Raw genomic sequence first — 19026 nt, 5'->3', positions numbered from 1 at the left:
CAGTTGAGTAACTGCCCATTTTAGTATATAGGTGTTTCAGATGCTTTTAAAGTAAAAGAATTAAATCTACTTGACAACGCCATTGGAATTTTATTTCTAATATAGATTTATTTTTGTCTTCAAAGAAAATCAAATCTTTCTTAAAGATATCTCATCTGTATGAAGTGTATTTGATTTTATGTTATTTTGATTAAAAATTTCCAGTCTTGCTTTTTACTCAGTACTCCCTAGCTCTTGCTGTTTATGTTTATTATAATTATTATATGTATTCCACATCAAAGTACTTTTTTTGTACAAAAAAGTGTTGCAATGCATTCTTATAATAATTATTTAGTTTTCATTCAGGTGCTGTGAAAAAATTACTTTTGTAATTAATTTTTAATGTAGTATTTATTACTTAACTTTGAGCAGAGTTTTTATGCAGAGTGTATGTTATAAACTTATTAATTAATTGTTTCCTCTATTTGCAGTGCTGGGAAACATACGTGGGGCAACAGATTTACAAATTAGTCATCACAGATTTCTTTGTTTACATCCTAATTTTTATATGTTATGATATACCTCGAGAGTAAGTATAAATAACTTTAACTTTGAATGCATCTTATTCATTTATCCAGAATTTTTGTATTTGAGATTTTATATGCACATATATCCTACATTAAAATGGCATTACTATGTTTTCCTAAACATATTAAAATTTTCAACTAAGTATTGTTTCTTTTAATTCTGAAGGTTGTACATTAATTCTGATGTTATTGCTAAACGTGTCTTTGCTTAATGGAAAATTTTCTCATAGTGTTGTCATCAAAGTGTTATCACAGCTCATATTAATCAGAATTACAAATAAGCCACGTCTAGAAATAATTTACATTATTTAAATTTTTGATGATGGAACTTTTTTAGTCATATATCAAATGTGCTTACCTGTAATAGAATAATATCCCTACAGCTTCAAGTAATATGTTCCGAAATGTAATTTCTGATAACATTGAATATTAATTTTTTACTGTATGTTTTTATGTATGATAAAGTATGTGGAGGAGGAGGTTAGTATTAAATATAGTACTATATCCTGGAAAAAATATTTTAAGAGTTTAACTTCTATTTCTGTTGTGTGTATTTTGATGAAAAACTTAGAAACAAGAAAATTAATGTACAAGCTGCTGCAGTTATTTCTCAAAAACTAAAGTTCTTACTGAAGCATGGAACACACCCTTATTGCTAGATCACCCCCACATATTAGTTCCATTTAAAATTTAAAAAAAAAAAAAAAAAAAAAAAAAAAAAAAAAAAAAAGGTTATAACTTGTCATTATCACAAACCTAGAACCATCATTAAAACTGTAAAAATCAGAAAAATCAGACATTGTCACAACAGATACTCCAGGTATATATACTGTCTTGATCTCCAATGAAGATACAAACACAGAAACTAAATACATTGGCTTAATATTTAAAAAACTATTAGTAAGAATTGTTCAGCATAAAAAAGAATCTGTAAACTCTGCCAGATAGTTTATCAACAAAAACTACAATGCAAAATCTTTGGTTAAATAATTCTTCAAGCATCAACACTTAATAATTAAATAAGACAAGGTCAAAATCATTGCTAAACCTCAGTATAAAAGCAACTTCATAGTTACAGAAGCTCTTGAAATTGCCCCAAACTGTGTTGCAGGAGAGACCTTCCCTTTACCGTTCTATACATATGTATGTCAATTCTGAGTGCAACAACCCATACATAAAGCAAGAAAAAGAATTTACCTTCAATCCAGCTCCAGTTGATGAAACAGATGGGCTGTCTGCAGAAGCTCCTACTTATGTTTAAATTAGTTTTAGTATGTCACCAATATTTTACGTCGTTTTCAACATGTTAACTACTTTTGCCAGTTAATTCTTTGGCAAGTATTGCACATATTTTGTTTGCCATACTTCACCAGGTTATATAAATTCTCACTTGTTATGATCCTAATTCCAATCTGTTTTTACTCTTAGCTTTTATGGAAATTATTTCACAGTTGCTTTCATCAGTAGATGGCACCAGTAGCTTAACTTCTTTCTCCTCTTATTGCATTATCTTCTTATTTTATCAGTGGCTTCTTTTTCCTCATTTTCACTTCTGCAGCTGAACAAGGAGGTTCTGTATTTCAACCTTCAAAACTAGCCCTGTAAATTTTTGAAATCTGAATATTACACTAATTCATTTGCTGTAACTCCTCTAATAGCAATTTATCTTGTTTGTCTAAAAAATTTGTTAAAAATATCCTTTTTTGTAATTTGTGTTTATAATTTCTTTAGTTTTTGAATGTGCTAATTTGAAAACAAAACTGACAAAATTTAAATATTACATGCTTTTTGTTTTAATTCTGCTGAAATTTCCAGTTGAATATGAAATTGCTATAAGTATTATTTTATCAAATTTTTCAGTTCCTAATTAGTTAATAATGACTGGTAGATGCATGTATAATTTCATGAATTATTGTAATGAAATATATTTTATTAAATTTCTCATTGCGTTCAATATTTATTGAATATTATAGCATCATTAGAACACACTTAAATTTAAAAATCAGTGTCAGTTAGATAAACTGAATATTACATTTAATTATATCATTATTGTTATTAGCGATTCATAACAAATCTATGCTTGAAAGAAATTTTGCTCTTGATAATATATTAATTTACCAAATTATTTCAGATTGACTTAATTTGAACTTAAATGCAAAACTGTTTTCCCAGAGTATGAAATAAATTTGCAAATTAATGTTAAAGATGCTTTCAAAATTTTTACAAAATTATGTTGTATATTTCTAGTTTTATTGTTCGGAGTTGCAAAAATAAAGTTACTGAATTGGTTGGACGTCAAGTTTTTGATCTACCTAATCAAGTGCTCTCATTAGTGTATTCTCAAACACTATGTTGGTAAGTAATCAGAGAACCAAAAAAGGTTTGCTTAGAAAAGTTATTGGAGATGCTTAACAATATCTTAATATGTCCCATTTTCAATCCAAATGATAGGAATATCTGCAAAAGGACATAAGGCATACACTCCCGAATGGGACTGTTTAATTTTTTTGTGACCCATATTTTCCCAGAGATATCATATATCATTTTTGGGGGGATGAGGAAGATATTTATTGAGCTGTTATTTATAATTTTGCCTTAGGTGTGTCTTCAGTAGCACACACAGTTTGTTCAGTGTATTAGATGAGCAATTATGTATTTTTTAAAATTTTAATTCTTTAATATATTTTTAAATTCCAGATTTATTTAAAATATATTGCAGAAAAGAGTTGCATGGAGATTATTACAAGTTTTGCAATTAGTTAAAATAATTAATCTATCAAGTAACATACGTTAAACAAAATTGCATTAAGCAATTAAAACAAATAACAAAAATAATTATAATTGATCCATTAGTTAATAGAAATTTGAAATATATAGAAGTAACCTGAAAAGTATCAAAATCAACCATTGTTTAAAATGCCTTGGGGTTCCAAAGATGCAGAAGATTGGGGGGACTGCATTTTGACTTTTTCTTGTCATATGTGTGGTTTTTTCAAACAGATGAAGCAGAAATTAGAATCAGATACTTCAGAGAACATGTATTCATCACAATTTTCATTTCTTCCACTGTGAACTCATCATTATTTTGTCTGCAGTTCTCATTGATAGAGTGATAAGTTTCTTCATGCATCATTTTAACATTTTCCATCATTTTTTGTAATTGATTCGCAATCTGTATATCTTGCAAAACATCTTGGGGGTGGGGTGGGAAAAAGACATTTTAAGACTCCTTTATATTTTCAGTCAGTGAGAGGTCTCTTAATCCCAAACTGAAAAGCTTCGTTCTTCATAAGTTGCACAAGACATAGTCTGTCACTATCTCAGTCAGTTTTTCTCATTTTGCATCCACAAACATAGCATATTTTCAGTGTTATGATTTGTTCAGTGTTTTGACACTTCTTGAGTGAGTGGCAAGGCTTGCCTGAGCAAGCAAATGCTTCTCTTTTATACTTCTCGCCTCATTATTAATAAATTCTCTGCTATTATTGGATTGTTGAACTCTAATAAATATGTATAAGTAACAAATATGTCCTCAAGGAACAAGTAACTAATTATCCTGTCTTGAGGGAGCTATTAATACACCATTGTATTCAGCATTTTCAGTATAGGACAATGTTTACCACAAACATTCACAGATGTCTTATCTGTGCATAGGGATAGAACAACAATACTTTCAGCATATCGCTGTCATGGGATTAAAATTCTTATCTGTGGGGATCATTTTGGTAATTAATGAAGAAGTTCTTACATGACATATAAATTTTTAATAGCAATTCTACACACAGGTAAATGGGCTTCATTCCGCAGAATCTTGTGTAATCAATCCTTTTCTGTCACTATGCATCACAAGAAGGTCATTATAAATTATTTATAGTCTGGAATGGCAAGTTTCGGCTATTCATAACAACTAATTTTTGGACATTAGTAATTTCCAAAAATTTTGGGGATTAGTAATTTCAGTAATTTCCAAACTTATATGGCAGTAGTAAATGTAAAACTATAGCATGGGTAATAACCAGGGCTGTAGAGTCAGAATCAGAGTTAGGTAGATTTTAGGGTAAAAGGAGTCGGAGCTGGAGGTCGCTTAAAACATGTCTTAACACTCCAATTCCAGTTTTTGTTGGATAGTTTGATTTTGAAATGAAATTAAGTAAATTTGAAAAAATTAATGACAGAGTTATTATTTTTATTTATGGACTATATAGATAAATAAATATTTAGTTATTTCCTATTTTATTGCCATATTAATAAATAAATATAAGAGAGGAGAATGGATGATATTGCTGAAGAGGCATCAAAACTCTGCCAAATCAAGCAAATACATTGTGCAGCCCTTACCTTGCAACTTGCTGATAGAGATGGGTTGAAGGAAACTCATGATACAAATCTCATTGGTAAATTTAGGCAAGCAGCAATAGCAGCAAGAATTCCCAAAATTTGTGTCATTCTTAGGAGACAAGCAGGAAAAGGAGCAATTAAGCAATGCGATGGAGAAGCACTTATGTGATGATAAAGAGGTTGTTAGAATGAAGAACTTTTTTCTTCTTTCTGCACCATATATAACCACACACACACACACACACACACACAAAAAAAAAAAAAAAAAAAAAAAAAAAAATCTGCACTTTGAAGAATTAACAGGAGGCTTATTTCTGTGAGAATGGAAGAATGTGATGTTTATTCTTTCTAAAATGGGAGGCCTTATTCCAGAAGAAATCAGTTCTTCATTGAAGAAAGCCCACCAGCGCCCGAGCAGTAAAGTCGCTGAACACTGGTAGTTCAGTCTGAGGTTCGAATCCCACGACGGTTGGTTGCATGGGTGTTTTTGTGGTTTTCCCCATGTGTAACCTGTATACGAGCCAGTTTCCCTTAGAAAGTCCTCCACGAAAGCATCCCTCCCCTTAGGCAGATAGCCCTAGTGTGCTTTGCCATAATTAAATGAACCAAATCAGTCAGAGAAATTAGTTTGCTAAACAGTGAGATCTTGCTGGTTTCAATATATGTAGATCCAAAACACCGAATTTTGTTGGATGATGAACAAATTAAAAAAGCAAAGAAAGTCATCTATGAACTTTCACTAAGAATGAAATTATTCTCAGACTAGTTGGAGTATTCATATCAGGAGAGTCATACTGCAGACATTGCAACTTAGTCTCTATCATCCTCTTCCAATGATGAATTAGATTTTGAGAAATATTTGAACAATATTGAAAAGGCTAAGGCAAAGTGAATGAAAATAAAAAACTAAGAGCCTTTTATTTTAGATATAAAAATGAAAAAATACGAACAAGATTTCTCTACAGCCCTTGAAGAAATACAGAAATATGATCGCTCTTGTAAGACATCTCTTTTAGAACTTATACAAATCTAATCTGAAAAGTTAAAAGAAGTAGCCCTAACAGTAACAGCTCTTCCTTCTACTCAAGTTAGTGTGGAAAAACTATTCTCAGCTCTGAAGTTTATCAAATTGGATCTACTGTCCTCTATCAAAAAAGATCTTGCCGGAGCTATATTATTTCTTAGAAATTAGTCATGTCAGTTTTTTCCATTTCATGCAAATATGCTATTACATTTGCATTCATAATATGCTATTACTTCTTTTATAGTTAAAAAAATAAGCTGTAATGCATGTGTATATGTTTACATATATATATATGAGAGAGTTGGAGTCTTTAGAATTCTAGGAGTCAGAGTCTGTCATTTTCACTACCAACTCCACAGCCGTGGTGATATCTAGTATATCCAGTAGAAGTCCAGAAATCCGCAAAGCTTGGGACTAGAGGTTGTGCGTATTTTAGGATTTTGTGGATTTCAAGACAGAAAAGATAAATTATAATATTCAGACTAAAAGTGCAAAATAAATAAGGCATATTAGATATATTTAATTAAATTATTATGTACATTATTTCAATAACTTATTATATGCATTAAATTATTATTACATATATAAATTGATTTTATTATTCATTGTATTATATATACACAGCATCGAGGTTTGCCGATTTCACCTCATGCAAAGATTTCCGGTTTCGGATTCCGGTGTTAGAATCACTGTTGCTGTAAAATTTCAACAGCTTTTCTTTATTTTTCTGTATATCATACACAATCGTATCACAATTCCATACGATTCTGCTGTAAAATGCACCTATCTCCATCTTTTGCAGAATTTGCACTTTTTTGCATTACCATCAATGCAACGTGTTTACGTTTTTCAATGTTGCAAGCAGTAAAATCATGAGTGCGTTTCTTATCTGTAATTGTATTAAAAAGGGCTGAAATTAAAAATATTCTTAATTTATCCACAACATATCCGGATAAAAAAAAAAAGACAGCACTAAACAATCTCGTGAAATAACAAAGCTTAGAAAATACAACAATGTGAATCGTAAACTTGAAAGAAGAGTTGAGTGAATCGTCTGCTTTCTTATCTCGATGCAGAGATTAGAGGAGAAAAAACTTTTATCATGATGTCAATAATTGGGTATTTCCTTTATGACTCATTATTTTTTGGTAATTATGACGTCATTATTCAGTAAGTATTTTTTCTTCGATATTTCGTACTCAATGTTGCGGTTTCTGGAACCTATAAACTGAATGTTTATATTTTGAGAGGCAGTGCAAATTTCAGGAGTTGGCAGATTTCAGGGCACCAGATTTTCAGTATTTGACAGTACTTATTCATTTGATTATAAATAGCTGTTTGAAATTATTCCATAACCTCTGGTGTAGTGATTTCTTGTTGAACAACTGGGATGCCCATCTCTCCAGATTAATGAATTATGTATCATGCTTACTCTTGATTCCATAAGGCCATTAATTTTTTTAGATTTGAACAACTTACATTCTGCTGTGAGTATTGTTGTGCCAGAGTGGTATTCTCATTTTTCAGGTAGCCCAAGGTTGACCTGCTAGTCAACCCTAATACTTCAACTGGTATTTGAATCTTGGTAAACATGTTTTCTCTACGAGTGTTTTTATTATTTTTCTCACATGTAACATGAGCCAGTTTTCCTTAGAAAATTACAAAGGCATCACTTTGCATATGCAGTGAAGGATTTGCTAAAATAAGGACACTGATAGAAGAATTGTGACTTTACTATTAACCCTTTCCCTGTCGAGAGTTTTTGTGCAAATGCCTTTAAAACTGCCGGTAATTTGTTACCCAATTTCCCGTAAATTGTTTGGGAAATAAGACTAGTCGTTCGAAAAATGCCGACTTCCTCTTTTATTATTTGCCTTCCCTCCCAGAGTTTTAGATCAATTGTTCCGCCTAAAACAGATTGATTGCACTGTAAACATTAGTAGATGCAAGCTGTCAAGAACTTTGCAAATGACTGGCTTCTCTCTGACGGACTGTGGGAGTGCTCTAGGGCAATTGTCTAGCCTGATGCTCATCAACATTTCATGAGTAAAAGGTATCAGAACTAAAAGGCTTAAGGATTTTCTTTCATACAAACATCTTATTTTCAAATAAATTGCTTTTAAAATTTACTGGATTTCATTTTTAATTATTATGCATTTTATTATTTTTAATTATTATGCATTTTACTCAGATTTCGAAGTCACTGATTTCTTTGGAGATTGATTAAATTGCATTATAGTTTATTAATAAAATCTGTATTAACTGGTGCATCTTTCATTCCTTCTATGACACTGCTACAACATTTAAATAGCAGTATGTATTAGTTTTCTTGAATGTTACGTTATTTTCCGATTTTTTTGGTATAAACTAAAAATCTTTAAAACATTCATTTTTTTCCATATTTTTCATTTTCATGCAAATAATAATTGTCTTTTAACAGTTCTATAATTCCATATAACCTTTTTACCTTCTTATATTTTTAAGATGTTTAGCATAATATTCGAATAATTATTATAAAAAATGTGTTTTATGATTTCTGCCAAATTTAATCAGCGGAATATGATGTGACTTTTAAAACTGCTTTTTAAAGAAACTCATAGTGAAAAATTAAGTATTTCAACTTTTGAAACTTTAGGCTTCTCTTATGCTCAAATTCACATCTTTTTCCGAAGGAATGGTGTTTTCTGGAAAATTATTTTTAATCTGCAATATATAGTTGAAAAATATGTAGACAAGAATTTTTAAACAAATTTAAATATTCACTAACATAAAACTGTGTGACTTAATGTCTTAAATTCAGGGTAAAAGAATGCATTTTTAAAATTATATGTGGATTGCTGATTTGAAAAAGAATAGGTATTAAATATGACTTATTTAACAAAAACAAAGATTTGGGTTATTTAAGGACAGTTGTTTGAATCTCAGTGCAAACTATATGAGTTCCAAAATAATACACACTTCTTTTTTAAGGATTGCATTTTTAATGGTATCCTTGCAGAACTTACAAATTCATGCATCATAGAAATTTAATATTAATTGACTGAGTTTACAAATTCTTGCTTTTCTGTCATTGAAATACTAAACTTGATGTGAAATAGGATTAAAACATTACTTTTATAACTTATAATGTATTTCTTTAGGCCTTTGTGGTGTAATGGTTAGCACACTCAACACATATTCGAAAGGCCCAGGTTCAAATCCTGGCTAGGGCATTGCACATTTTTCATGTTTCTTACTTCAAAAATAACCTAATGACTCTACAAACTAAAAGCTGCAAAGAAACTATGTAACATATTAATATCACTATGCAATATACTTCTTCAGTTTTCTTATTTTAATAATTATTATTTTTAAATGTTTAGCCAGTGATATGACGAATAATTATAAATAAATAATTATTTTAAGAATTACACTAAATTTTATCAATTTAATTTGATGTGACATTTAAAGAAGTCAAACTAAATTCCCAATTATAAATTAAGGAGATTAAAAAATTTTCATGTATTTTTTATACTGACAATTACGTCCTCTTTCAAAAAGAGGACTTTCTGTAGGAAACAGGAACAAATTCACCTTACATACGGAAAAACCAAACATGCAGGCAGGCCATTCGGACTACCAGTATTCAGCTGCCTTTAACTTCTCGTCCACTGATGAGGCTTCGATCATGAGAAAAGTGCAATATTTTTTAACATGCTCATAAAATCTCAATAAGTGAGCATAGTGGGATCTCTTGCTTTCATGTTTCATTTGAAAAGTAAAAGCTGCAGCACTAGAAGCTAGCAGACTGATACGAATTTTATGTGAAAATCACTGAGTTAGTATGTAAATTGATTTCCAGCATCCGAATAATAAGTACACTTGCAAAAAGATTCATTGTATTATCATACTTTCATAAGAGATAATTTTATCACATTTCTTATGGTAATATTGTATTTTATTATTCTTGAGGGAAACAGCAAAAGAAATATATTGTTGTGTATATATTTTTTTAAAGCTTTGAGAGAAATTATATAATTTTAAGTCATATTTGTAACAAAAGTTATTTATGCATTAACAAGGCTTATTGACTTGAATAATAATGTTACCTTTACATTTAATAATTTGCGTTATAAAAGATGCATTGAATGTATATTATTTTTAAGAGAGATTGAGAGTTAATAGAATAAACCATGAACTGATATATGAGTATAATTTCATTAACTGGATTTTCGAATATAAATTTAAGCTATACGTTTAATGAAGAAAATCATGGCCTTACATACCAAACCTTATTTACTCTGATTAATTTTCTCCACGCATCATACAGAATCATACTTCCAATTAAAAAATGTTTTGAAGTATATTGTATAAATACCATTTTTTCTTTAAGGAGCTGTATACACAATCGAAATCAAAAACAAACTCTTTTGTACATTTTTAAGTTGATTTATATATAGCTAATAGCCAACATACTAGTGAATATTAGTGTATATTTTGCCATGAATAAAAAAGTACTAAATAATTCTCATAATCCAAAGTATTTCAGTATAAGGTGTAAATATTGCCTGTTATACTAGAACTGGTACAGTTTTTTTAGAGATACTTTTTCTGGGTGTATTTTTTACAAAACTACCTTCTTCTAGGAATATTTTTTCGGTATTTATTTTGTATGAAGAAGTAGCAGTGGAGAATTCTAAATAAATTCCATGATCTAATGTAACATTTGCTATTTAACTAAACTGCCAAAATTTGTAGTGAAAAGTGCATTAAACAAAAAATTTACCAGGCTAATTTTTTGGTTCACTATTTTAATCCTTATTATGATACACAAACAGTAATTTAAGACACCGTGATTGAGTAATGTGACCACTGAACACTGGTAGTTTGTCAAGATTTGATTCCTGGTACTAGGAGCATAAAAAATATTTATTGGGGATTTTCATGAGTAACATGCAATGAAATCACTTTCCTCGTTAGAGTGCGAGTAGTCACTTGAACACTGGTAGTTCAATTTTTTTCAGAATCTGTAGAATTAATTGGTTGCATGATTTTTCTGAATGTAGCATAAATACAAGCCAATTTCCTTTCGAAAGTAATTCTCAAAGGTCTCTTTTCCCTGAAATCAGTGGTTAACAGCTGAACCCAGACAGAAATCCCCGACTAGATCTGAATCCTGGTGAACTGTAAGACTGATTAGGTATTCCCATGACATTTCCCAAAATTAAGTAAATATGAGCCCTTTTCTCTTGGAAAGCCCTTTCCCTTAGCTAGATATTTCTCTGTGTTCTAATGCACTAAATTAAACAAATGTCACAAAAGCCATTTTTTAATAAAAAATAAGATTAAAAATTACTTATAATTTATTTATTCTGATTAAAGGTTGAAATTCACTCATTTATGAATCCCACAATTACTCTTTCAATAAGCTGACATTTTAGGACAGGCTGATAAGAACTAACAATCAAGGATATTTAAATATGTTGACATTTTTCAACTTTGAAAAGTAACTGATCAATTTTAAGTAATTTCAAAGATCTTAAATCATGCTCAGGTTTTAATTTTGCCATTTAATGTAGGAAATGTGTCACTGATTCTCTCTTTGATTGTAGACCAAGAGCATTGTTTAGTGCTGTTTACTCCGCAAGCAAAGAAAAGCTTACACTTGAAGGATGAAAGATGATTTTTTCCGATAAGTCTACTACAGCATTTTGAAAATAAAAGAAGAAAGAAAAGGTGGACCGTGGCAAATATGTTCACCTTTAGAATTCTGAGTAAGTTTTAGAAGTAAAGGGAAGTGACTTTGTTGAAATGTTAGTGAATTTATCCTACAAACGGATAAATGTACTGAGACTTACTTTTCCTGAGAGCTCTGACGAAAGCACCACCTAATCATGTCGATCTTTATTTTAATATATGTAAGTAAAGAATTCTGGTATGAATAGATACCTGGTGAGGCTTTCAAAGCTATTTCTTGAGAAAGAAATTATTTTTTCTTTGATTGCTGTACTTAAAGACAGTCCATAGAAGAGTAGCTCATAGGCTTACCAAGTGGTGGCATTGAGCACTTTGAGAGCATTCGGTGCTTTCTTAGAAAATATTCAAATCCGCAATCAACGATGAATTTTTAAAAGGATTTTAGTTTGCCTTCAATGGGAATTTTATGCTGAATCTTCATGATAACATGGACGTTACGCAATTTTACTGAAAGTGGCAAGTTTTGATGATGATGAATTTTCTTCCTCTAGCTCATCAGATGGCCAGCCGACATCAGGAAGTGAGTCAGAAGATGATATTTCTATCGCAAGGGATTGGTGTTACATTGACACATCAAATGCTCACCCACCGACTCCTCCCTTTCCTTTCAGTGGTTCTCCTGGAATAAAAATCAATTGCCTATTGACACAAATGAAGTGGACTTTTTCAGTATTTTAATAGATCATAACATCGTAGATTTGACCGTTTTGCAAACAAACTCTTTTGCGTCGAAATATCTCAGAAATAATGAACTGACCCCAAGTTCAAGAGCTCGAACTTGGATTGGAACTAACAGAAATGAAATGAAAGTTTTTTATCTTTATTAATCTTAAATGGCATTATAAAGAAGCTGAATGAACAATTTTACTGGTCTAAACGACCTATATTAAGCACACCGGGTATTGCAGAAATTATGTCTGCGAATCGCTTCAATGAAATTTCTTCATTTTGTAGGAGATAATGACAATAACCAATGTCCAAATCCCAAGTTGAAAAAGTATACTTTTCGACTAAACTTCTGAGAAGCTTTCAAAGAGCATATACTCCCCAAAGTGATATAAATGTCGACAAATCTTTAGTCACTTTTAAAGGCAATCTTGGATGGAAGCAATTTATACCATCAAAACAAGCCAGGTTTGGAATGAAAATGTTTAATTTGTGCGAAAGTGATTGTGGGTATGTATGGAACAGTATAATTTATTCCAGGAAAAGTACTCTTTTGCCAAGAATACGAAAGTTACGGGTTAATAATAAAAAGTGTTTTATGTCTTGTTCATGATTTGCTAAATCAAGGCTATTGCTTGACAGTTGATAATTTTTATTCTTCACCACAACTTGCAGAACTTTTGATAGCCCAAAAGTAAAGTGGAACAATGCGACCAAACCGAAGAGATCAGCCTTACGAAATTCAATCGAAAAACTTAAAGAAAGGTGAAGTGATTTCTTTCCAAAAAGGAAAAATGTGTGCGATTAAGTGGAAAGACAAAAAACCAATTTGTTTTTTAAGTACAAAGCACAGCGCAGAAATGGCAGAAAGTATCTCAAGATCTGGAACTTTGGTGAAACCAGTTGTTGTTTTAGAATACAACTTAAAAATGGGTGGCGTAGATAAAGCAGATCAGTGCCTCTCATATTATCATGTGTATCGAAACAGACAAAGGAAATTCTATAAAAAGTTATTCAGACATCTCTTAAATCAAGCAGTTTGGAAAATATATGTGCTATTTCAAAAATCGGGAAAAAATCTTTTGCAGCTGGATTTTAGATTAAATTTAATAGAAAATTTAATTAAACAAAATAGAGACAACACTTATACGGAAGACCAAAAACTATTTACCAATACTACGCTTGACAGAAAGGCATTTCCCATCTGAAATACCACCAACAGAGAAAAAGGCAAGACCTTGTAAAACGTGTGTAGTTTGTTCCATTAAATTAAATGAAAATGGCAAGAGAAAAGAATCTAGGTATTACTGCCCAAACTGTGATGTGGCTTTATGGGAAACTCCTTGTTTTGAAATTTATCACACGATGGAAAGCTTTGTGTAAAGCTGTGATTAAAGCATAAAGCTTTTGATTTCCTTCACTTATGCAAACTTATCTTGAGATATCCGTTAATTTCAACTGCAGAAGTTCAGTGCATTATCTCTTCGTAGGAAAAAATAACTTATTTTCGATAATAAGAGATCGTGAAAATTTAACTTTCAAAATGTATCAAGCTTTTGCATTTCAAACTGACGCCTTTCAGAAGTATAACTTTGCTTCATTTAAAATTAGGCTTGCATACCTCTATACGTATTTAGGTGTCATGTTACCTACATATTGTATTCCATACAAATGTTTATTTTAGTGTTTTGATATGTTATTTTAGTTATAATTTTCAACTGCATTTGTACTTAAATGAATTTCTGTACCAAACGAATTTAGGGATTTATTATTACTACTTACAGTTTAACTGGAATGTATATGTTCTTTCCTCATTTATGAAATTTAAAGAATAATATTTTAATATGCCCTTTTTGTTATAATCTTGAATTGTACTCGTACTGAAATGAATTTGAGCATCAGAGATAATTCGTGGTTCTCAATAGTATTTAAATCGGAATTATATATACTCTTCCCTCATTTATTGATTATAGCATATAGTATTTTGAATATATCTTTTTAGTTATAATTTTTAACTGTATTTGTACTGAAATGAATTTCTGCCTCATAGGTATTTTGTGATTCCAGTCCAAGGCTGAGTTCAATCATGAGATTAAAATATCATGATTAAATAGTTCAGATATCAAATCGCAAAAATTCACTTGCTACTGATTTCAGGGCAATGGCGAGTTTATAACAACTTCAGCAAACAAGATGAAGAAAAGAAATCAACATTTTCGTTTAAATATAAAATACGTGAGATAATAATTATCTATTTTATTATTAATAAAAAAATTTAGTTCCTTCTGTTGTCTTATAATTTATAAGAAAATCATTGCAAAAGTTAAGATAATACTCTCTTTAAGATTATCCCTACATGTTAACAAACAAATTTTCCCTTAAAGGGTCTCTTATCTTGTATTTTCTTTTACTGTGGCAAAGCACACTAAAGAGGTATGCTTTCATGAAGGGCTTTCTAAGGGAAACTATGTCATATCCTAGGTAAACATGGGAAAATCTCCTAAACATCCTTGCATCCGGCTTGTTTGCCGGGATTCCAAGCCGGATCAAACTACCAGGATTCAGTGAACTTACTGCTCTGCCACTAGTTCGCCTTTTTACTCAAAGGACTAGATTTCTTTTGGAAAGTAATTTCACTTATGTATTATTTTTCACCTGATTGAAATACTAGATTTCTTATTATTCTAATAAATTTCTAAAGTAATTAGCGAATTTCATTAAAAGTTTAGTTTTTATGATTTCTATTATCTCTTTCCACTACTACATTTTTATACCTCTCTTTCCAAGAAAAGTGCTGTCTAAAGTGATCCATATATTATACAAAAGTAAGAAACATTTTTCTACCGAAGCAGTTAAAAGAAAAAGTGAAATGTAGAAAATGGTAAACTTGGAAATTTGCGTATAAAATGCGAACATGGGTATATTTTGACAAATATACAAAATAAAGGATATATGCAGAAGATCACTGTTAAATATAATTTAATTATTTTGTAAAGAAAAAGTATATAGTATTTAATATATAGTATTATAGTTATATAATATTGTTACCTACAGAATATCTTGATAAGCATATCAGTGTTAGATGAAAATATTTTGTAAAAGCCACGAGTATGACATTTTTATTTAAACAAACATTTGTTCGATAATAAATATAAAAAATGTATATGGCTATAAATTTATTCTCTTTAACCTGATATATTGTTCTCACAATAAGCTACATTTTTACTTAAAAATTACTTAAATTACTTTTAAATTTTACTTAAAATATAATCTCGCAAATTTAAAGTATAAAAATAAGAATTTGATGAAAAAGAACTATGAACACAAGATATGTAAAGTGTAACGTAGTAGGTAAATTAAATGGTACTGCTCTGTTATCGGGATCGGATTCAGAAATGTATGTATGTATGTGCATATATGTGTATATGAATACACACATACATTTGTACGTACATATATGCATACATACATGAACACATCCATCCATACATGCACACTTATATACATTTCTGAATTTGGTCCTGACTTTTTTCCGTGCACCAAGAGAACAGTACCAATTAAATATCTATTATTTCACGCAGTGACAACACCTGTCTTTTATAAATAACAAAGGTGCAAAAGTTCGTAAAAGGTATCAATTGTATATAATTTTAATTTATACCGACATTGTCGAAAAAGTTAAATGAAGATTTATATTATAAGAAGTGCTTTTACTAACTTTAAATTGCTCCATTGGTTAATCAGTAGTAAATTGTTTAAATGTGAAAAATTAATTAAAGATCTGATGCTTTCATTGAATGACAACACTCTAATTGCACATGGGAAGTAAATGAAAGATCTTACATTTCACGGTGTGGCAACTCTCGCCACCTTTTAGATTCTTTACTCATCCATCAAATTTTTGAAGCACATTCATGTCTACAATTTTTTTTTTCCTAATACAGGATTTTAATTGTTAAGTTAAAAAAGAATACATCTCAAAAAAAAAAAAAAAAAAAAAAGGTGTCTTTTGAGGTCTAATAATTATAACAAACATGAACAAACAATTTGCAAGCAAAATATATGCTAGCGAAATTCTTAGTTTTAACTGATTGTGCCAAAGAATGTAAGAGATATTTGCCTGAAGGAAGAGATCACTTTATGAGGGACTTCAAGGATTTAAACTGGTTTCATGCTGTACATGAGAAAAAACAATGAAAATGCCATCCTATCGAATTTTGAGACCTGTGGACAAGTGGAATATAGCCCAGCGGTCATATCCACTTGTCCAGAGGTGGGCCACTATTGTAATTGTACCAATTTTCTTTATTTCTGGAAAATTTAGTTTAGAATCATCACATCACTTGCATTTTTTATTCTTGATCATGCATTTTACGTAAATACTTGCTTATATGTCTTTGTTGTTAGGTAAGGTTTGTCATTAATAATTCAGTTATGTTTAGCTTACTATGAAGATTTTCAGTTGTCATTCAACACTTATCTGTATGATGAATATAAATTAATTATTTCTTCTTCCATTGAAAAATGGTCTGTCTTTCCCAATTAACTGAGAAAACAGGGATTACTTTAAACAATATTCAATGCCTTTTTATCCTGCTAATATGAGAATCTTATTTCTTAGTAAAATATGTCAAAAACAAAAATGTGCATAAATATGGAAGATTACTCTGATGGTTTGAGATTGATTTTTCCTCTTAATGAAAGCAGTAAGTACATACATTAATTAAAATCAATTAAATTATGGCGAGTTAAATTAATGGCGATATATGCAAGACTACATTCCAAGGGTATGTAGAATCATTAGGATTGAGACAGGAGACTTGAAAAATGAGCAATGCCCTCGAACCTGGACCTCTCGAATACGCGCAGAGTGTGCTAACCATTACACCACACAAAGGCATGTAGGAAGGAGGGAGAAAATACCTTATATACTCCCCCCCATTTAAAAGGCAACTGGAGATTAGGGGACCCAATCGACAAATCCTGGTGATGAACAATCCTCGTCCACTACCTTTTAGTTTGGGCGCCACTGTAGAGTCATCAGGTTTTTTTTAAACAAGAGACTAAAAAATATGCAATGCCCTCGAACTTGGACCCCTCGATTACGCGCTGAGTGTGCTACCGTTACACCATGAAGGCATGCAGAAAAGAGGGAGAAAATACCTTATACTTTATATTATAAGAAAATACCTTATATTTCTATATAAGACTAGCTGCTTACACGAAAAAAGAATGCACAGTGAAATGCAAAAATATTTTTCACCAAAATGGCACAAATATAAAACAATCTAATATGAGCTTCCATTTGTCAACTGCTTTGCAGGAAAAAAAAATAGATTACTTATTATTAAAAAATATACTATACATACATGAACTCAGTATGAAGGCGTTTTGCAAGAAGAATAATTAAATGGTTTAAATACCACACCTTGAGGTAAAATTAATTATACATGTTTTCTTTTAACGTAAAATGTAAGGAAATAATGATAAACTATCTCTACCGTGAAACCAGGAAGGCATGCAGAACAGATGGAGAAAATACCTTATATACTCCCCCTTTTAAAGGGCGACTAGGAATTAGAAGACCCAGTTGCCAAATTGTGGTTGTAAAGAGTCATCATCCACCACCTTTCAGTTCGGGTGGCACTGTAGAGTCATTAGGATTTTTGAGAAAGGAGATGTGAAATATGAGCAATGCCTTCTCCGGTACTCGAACCTGGACCTCTCGAAACGTGACGAGTGTGCTACCATGACACCACGAAGGCATGCATAAAGGAGGAAGAAAATACCTTATAAGTACACCTTCGCGAAGGATTTCGTAAAGGAAACTAACTCGTATCGCCGTTACACTTGAGGAAAAACCATGATAACAATTATGACCCAGCCCCTTCTTCGGGATTAAAACCTGGCTCATACTACCAGTGTTCAGCGACTTAGCCACTCAACCACCAGTGGTATTTATTAGCATTTGTGTCAAAAGTCTTTGCAAAATAATTGCGTAGATAGTTATTAGGTAATAATGAATTAATGTATTAAGTTCTCAATATAAAGAAAACTTTCAATCAATTTCTCACTTTCAGGATTAGAATTTGGAGAGGAAATATTTTATTTTCTGATAATAAAATATCTTTTCAACTGTAATATTTTGTGTGCAAAATATCTAACACAGCCAGACACTTATTGTTTCATTTCTCTTATATTCCATAAATTATAAGAAAAAAAACTTATACCAATAAATTTCTTTCTAAAAGAGTTCCAAGACACGTCAGAGAATTCTCCTCCCATTAAGATTTAAAAATTTTGTTGCATTCCAAATTTTAATAAATTATTAAAACAAAGCTATTGATCTCTATAAATTATTTCAGCATATACATTTACTCGATTTAATTTCTTCATTTAAGAATTTTTTACATGCCAGTTCACGTTTATAGTAAACAGTCAGTCACACATACAAATTGCAAAACTCGGGCATGCTGGAAACAATATAGTCATTATATAAAGTAGAAAGAAAATACCATTAAAAACCCCATTTGAAATTATTAAGGCAAACAAAAGGTTAATTTTGACATTATATATCTTTTTCTTGTTGTTGACAAATCAGAAACTGTAACTAACTTTTAATACCTAGATTAAATAGTCAATTATAAATTATAAGATTTATTAAAAATGCATTTCTGAATTTTTCCTATTTTTACT

At 30.6% G+C, this 19026-nt stretch overlaps 1 protein-coding gene across 4 annotated transcripts in view; it reads left to right on the top strand.

The window, feature by feature from the left end:
• LOC118195664 (transmembrane channel-like protein 7) overlaps positions 1–19026 on the top strand; it is a 112293-nt gene that overhangs the window by 83893 nt on the left and 9374 nt on the right. For 3 of the 4 annotated variants that reach the window (XM_085812883.1, XM_085812881.1, XM_035366989.2), the window contains 2 exons: positions 471–568; positions 2814–2921. In XM_085812883.1, the coding sequence (XP_085669009.1) occupies positions 471–568; positions 2814–2921 (206 nt within the window). Of the gene's footprint in view, positions 1–470; positions 569–2813; positions 2922–14380; positions 14566–19026 lie in introns of those variants that run through there. The other variant, XM_085812882.1, reaches the window with a different exon arrangement.

The sequence above is a fragment of the Stegodyphus dumicola genome, chromosome 3 (genome assembly GCF_044657685.1).
Source record: "Stegodyphus dumicola isolate Sdum_Otavi_A_Nest chromosome 3, ASM4465768v1".
Taxonomy (NCBI): domain Eukaryota; kingdom Metazoa; phylum Arthropoda; class Arachnida; order Araneae; family Eresidae; genus Stegodyphus; species Stegodyphus dumicola.
This window is presented reverse-complemented; position numbering and strand designations above follow the sequence as displayed.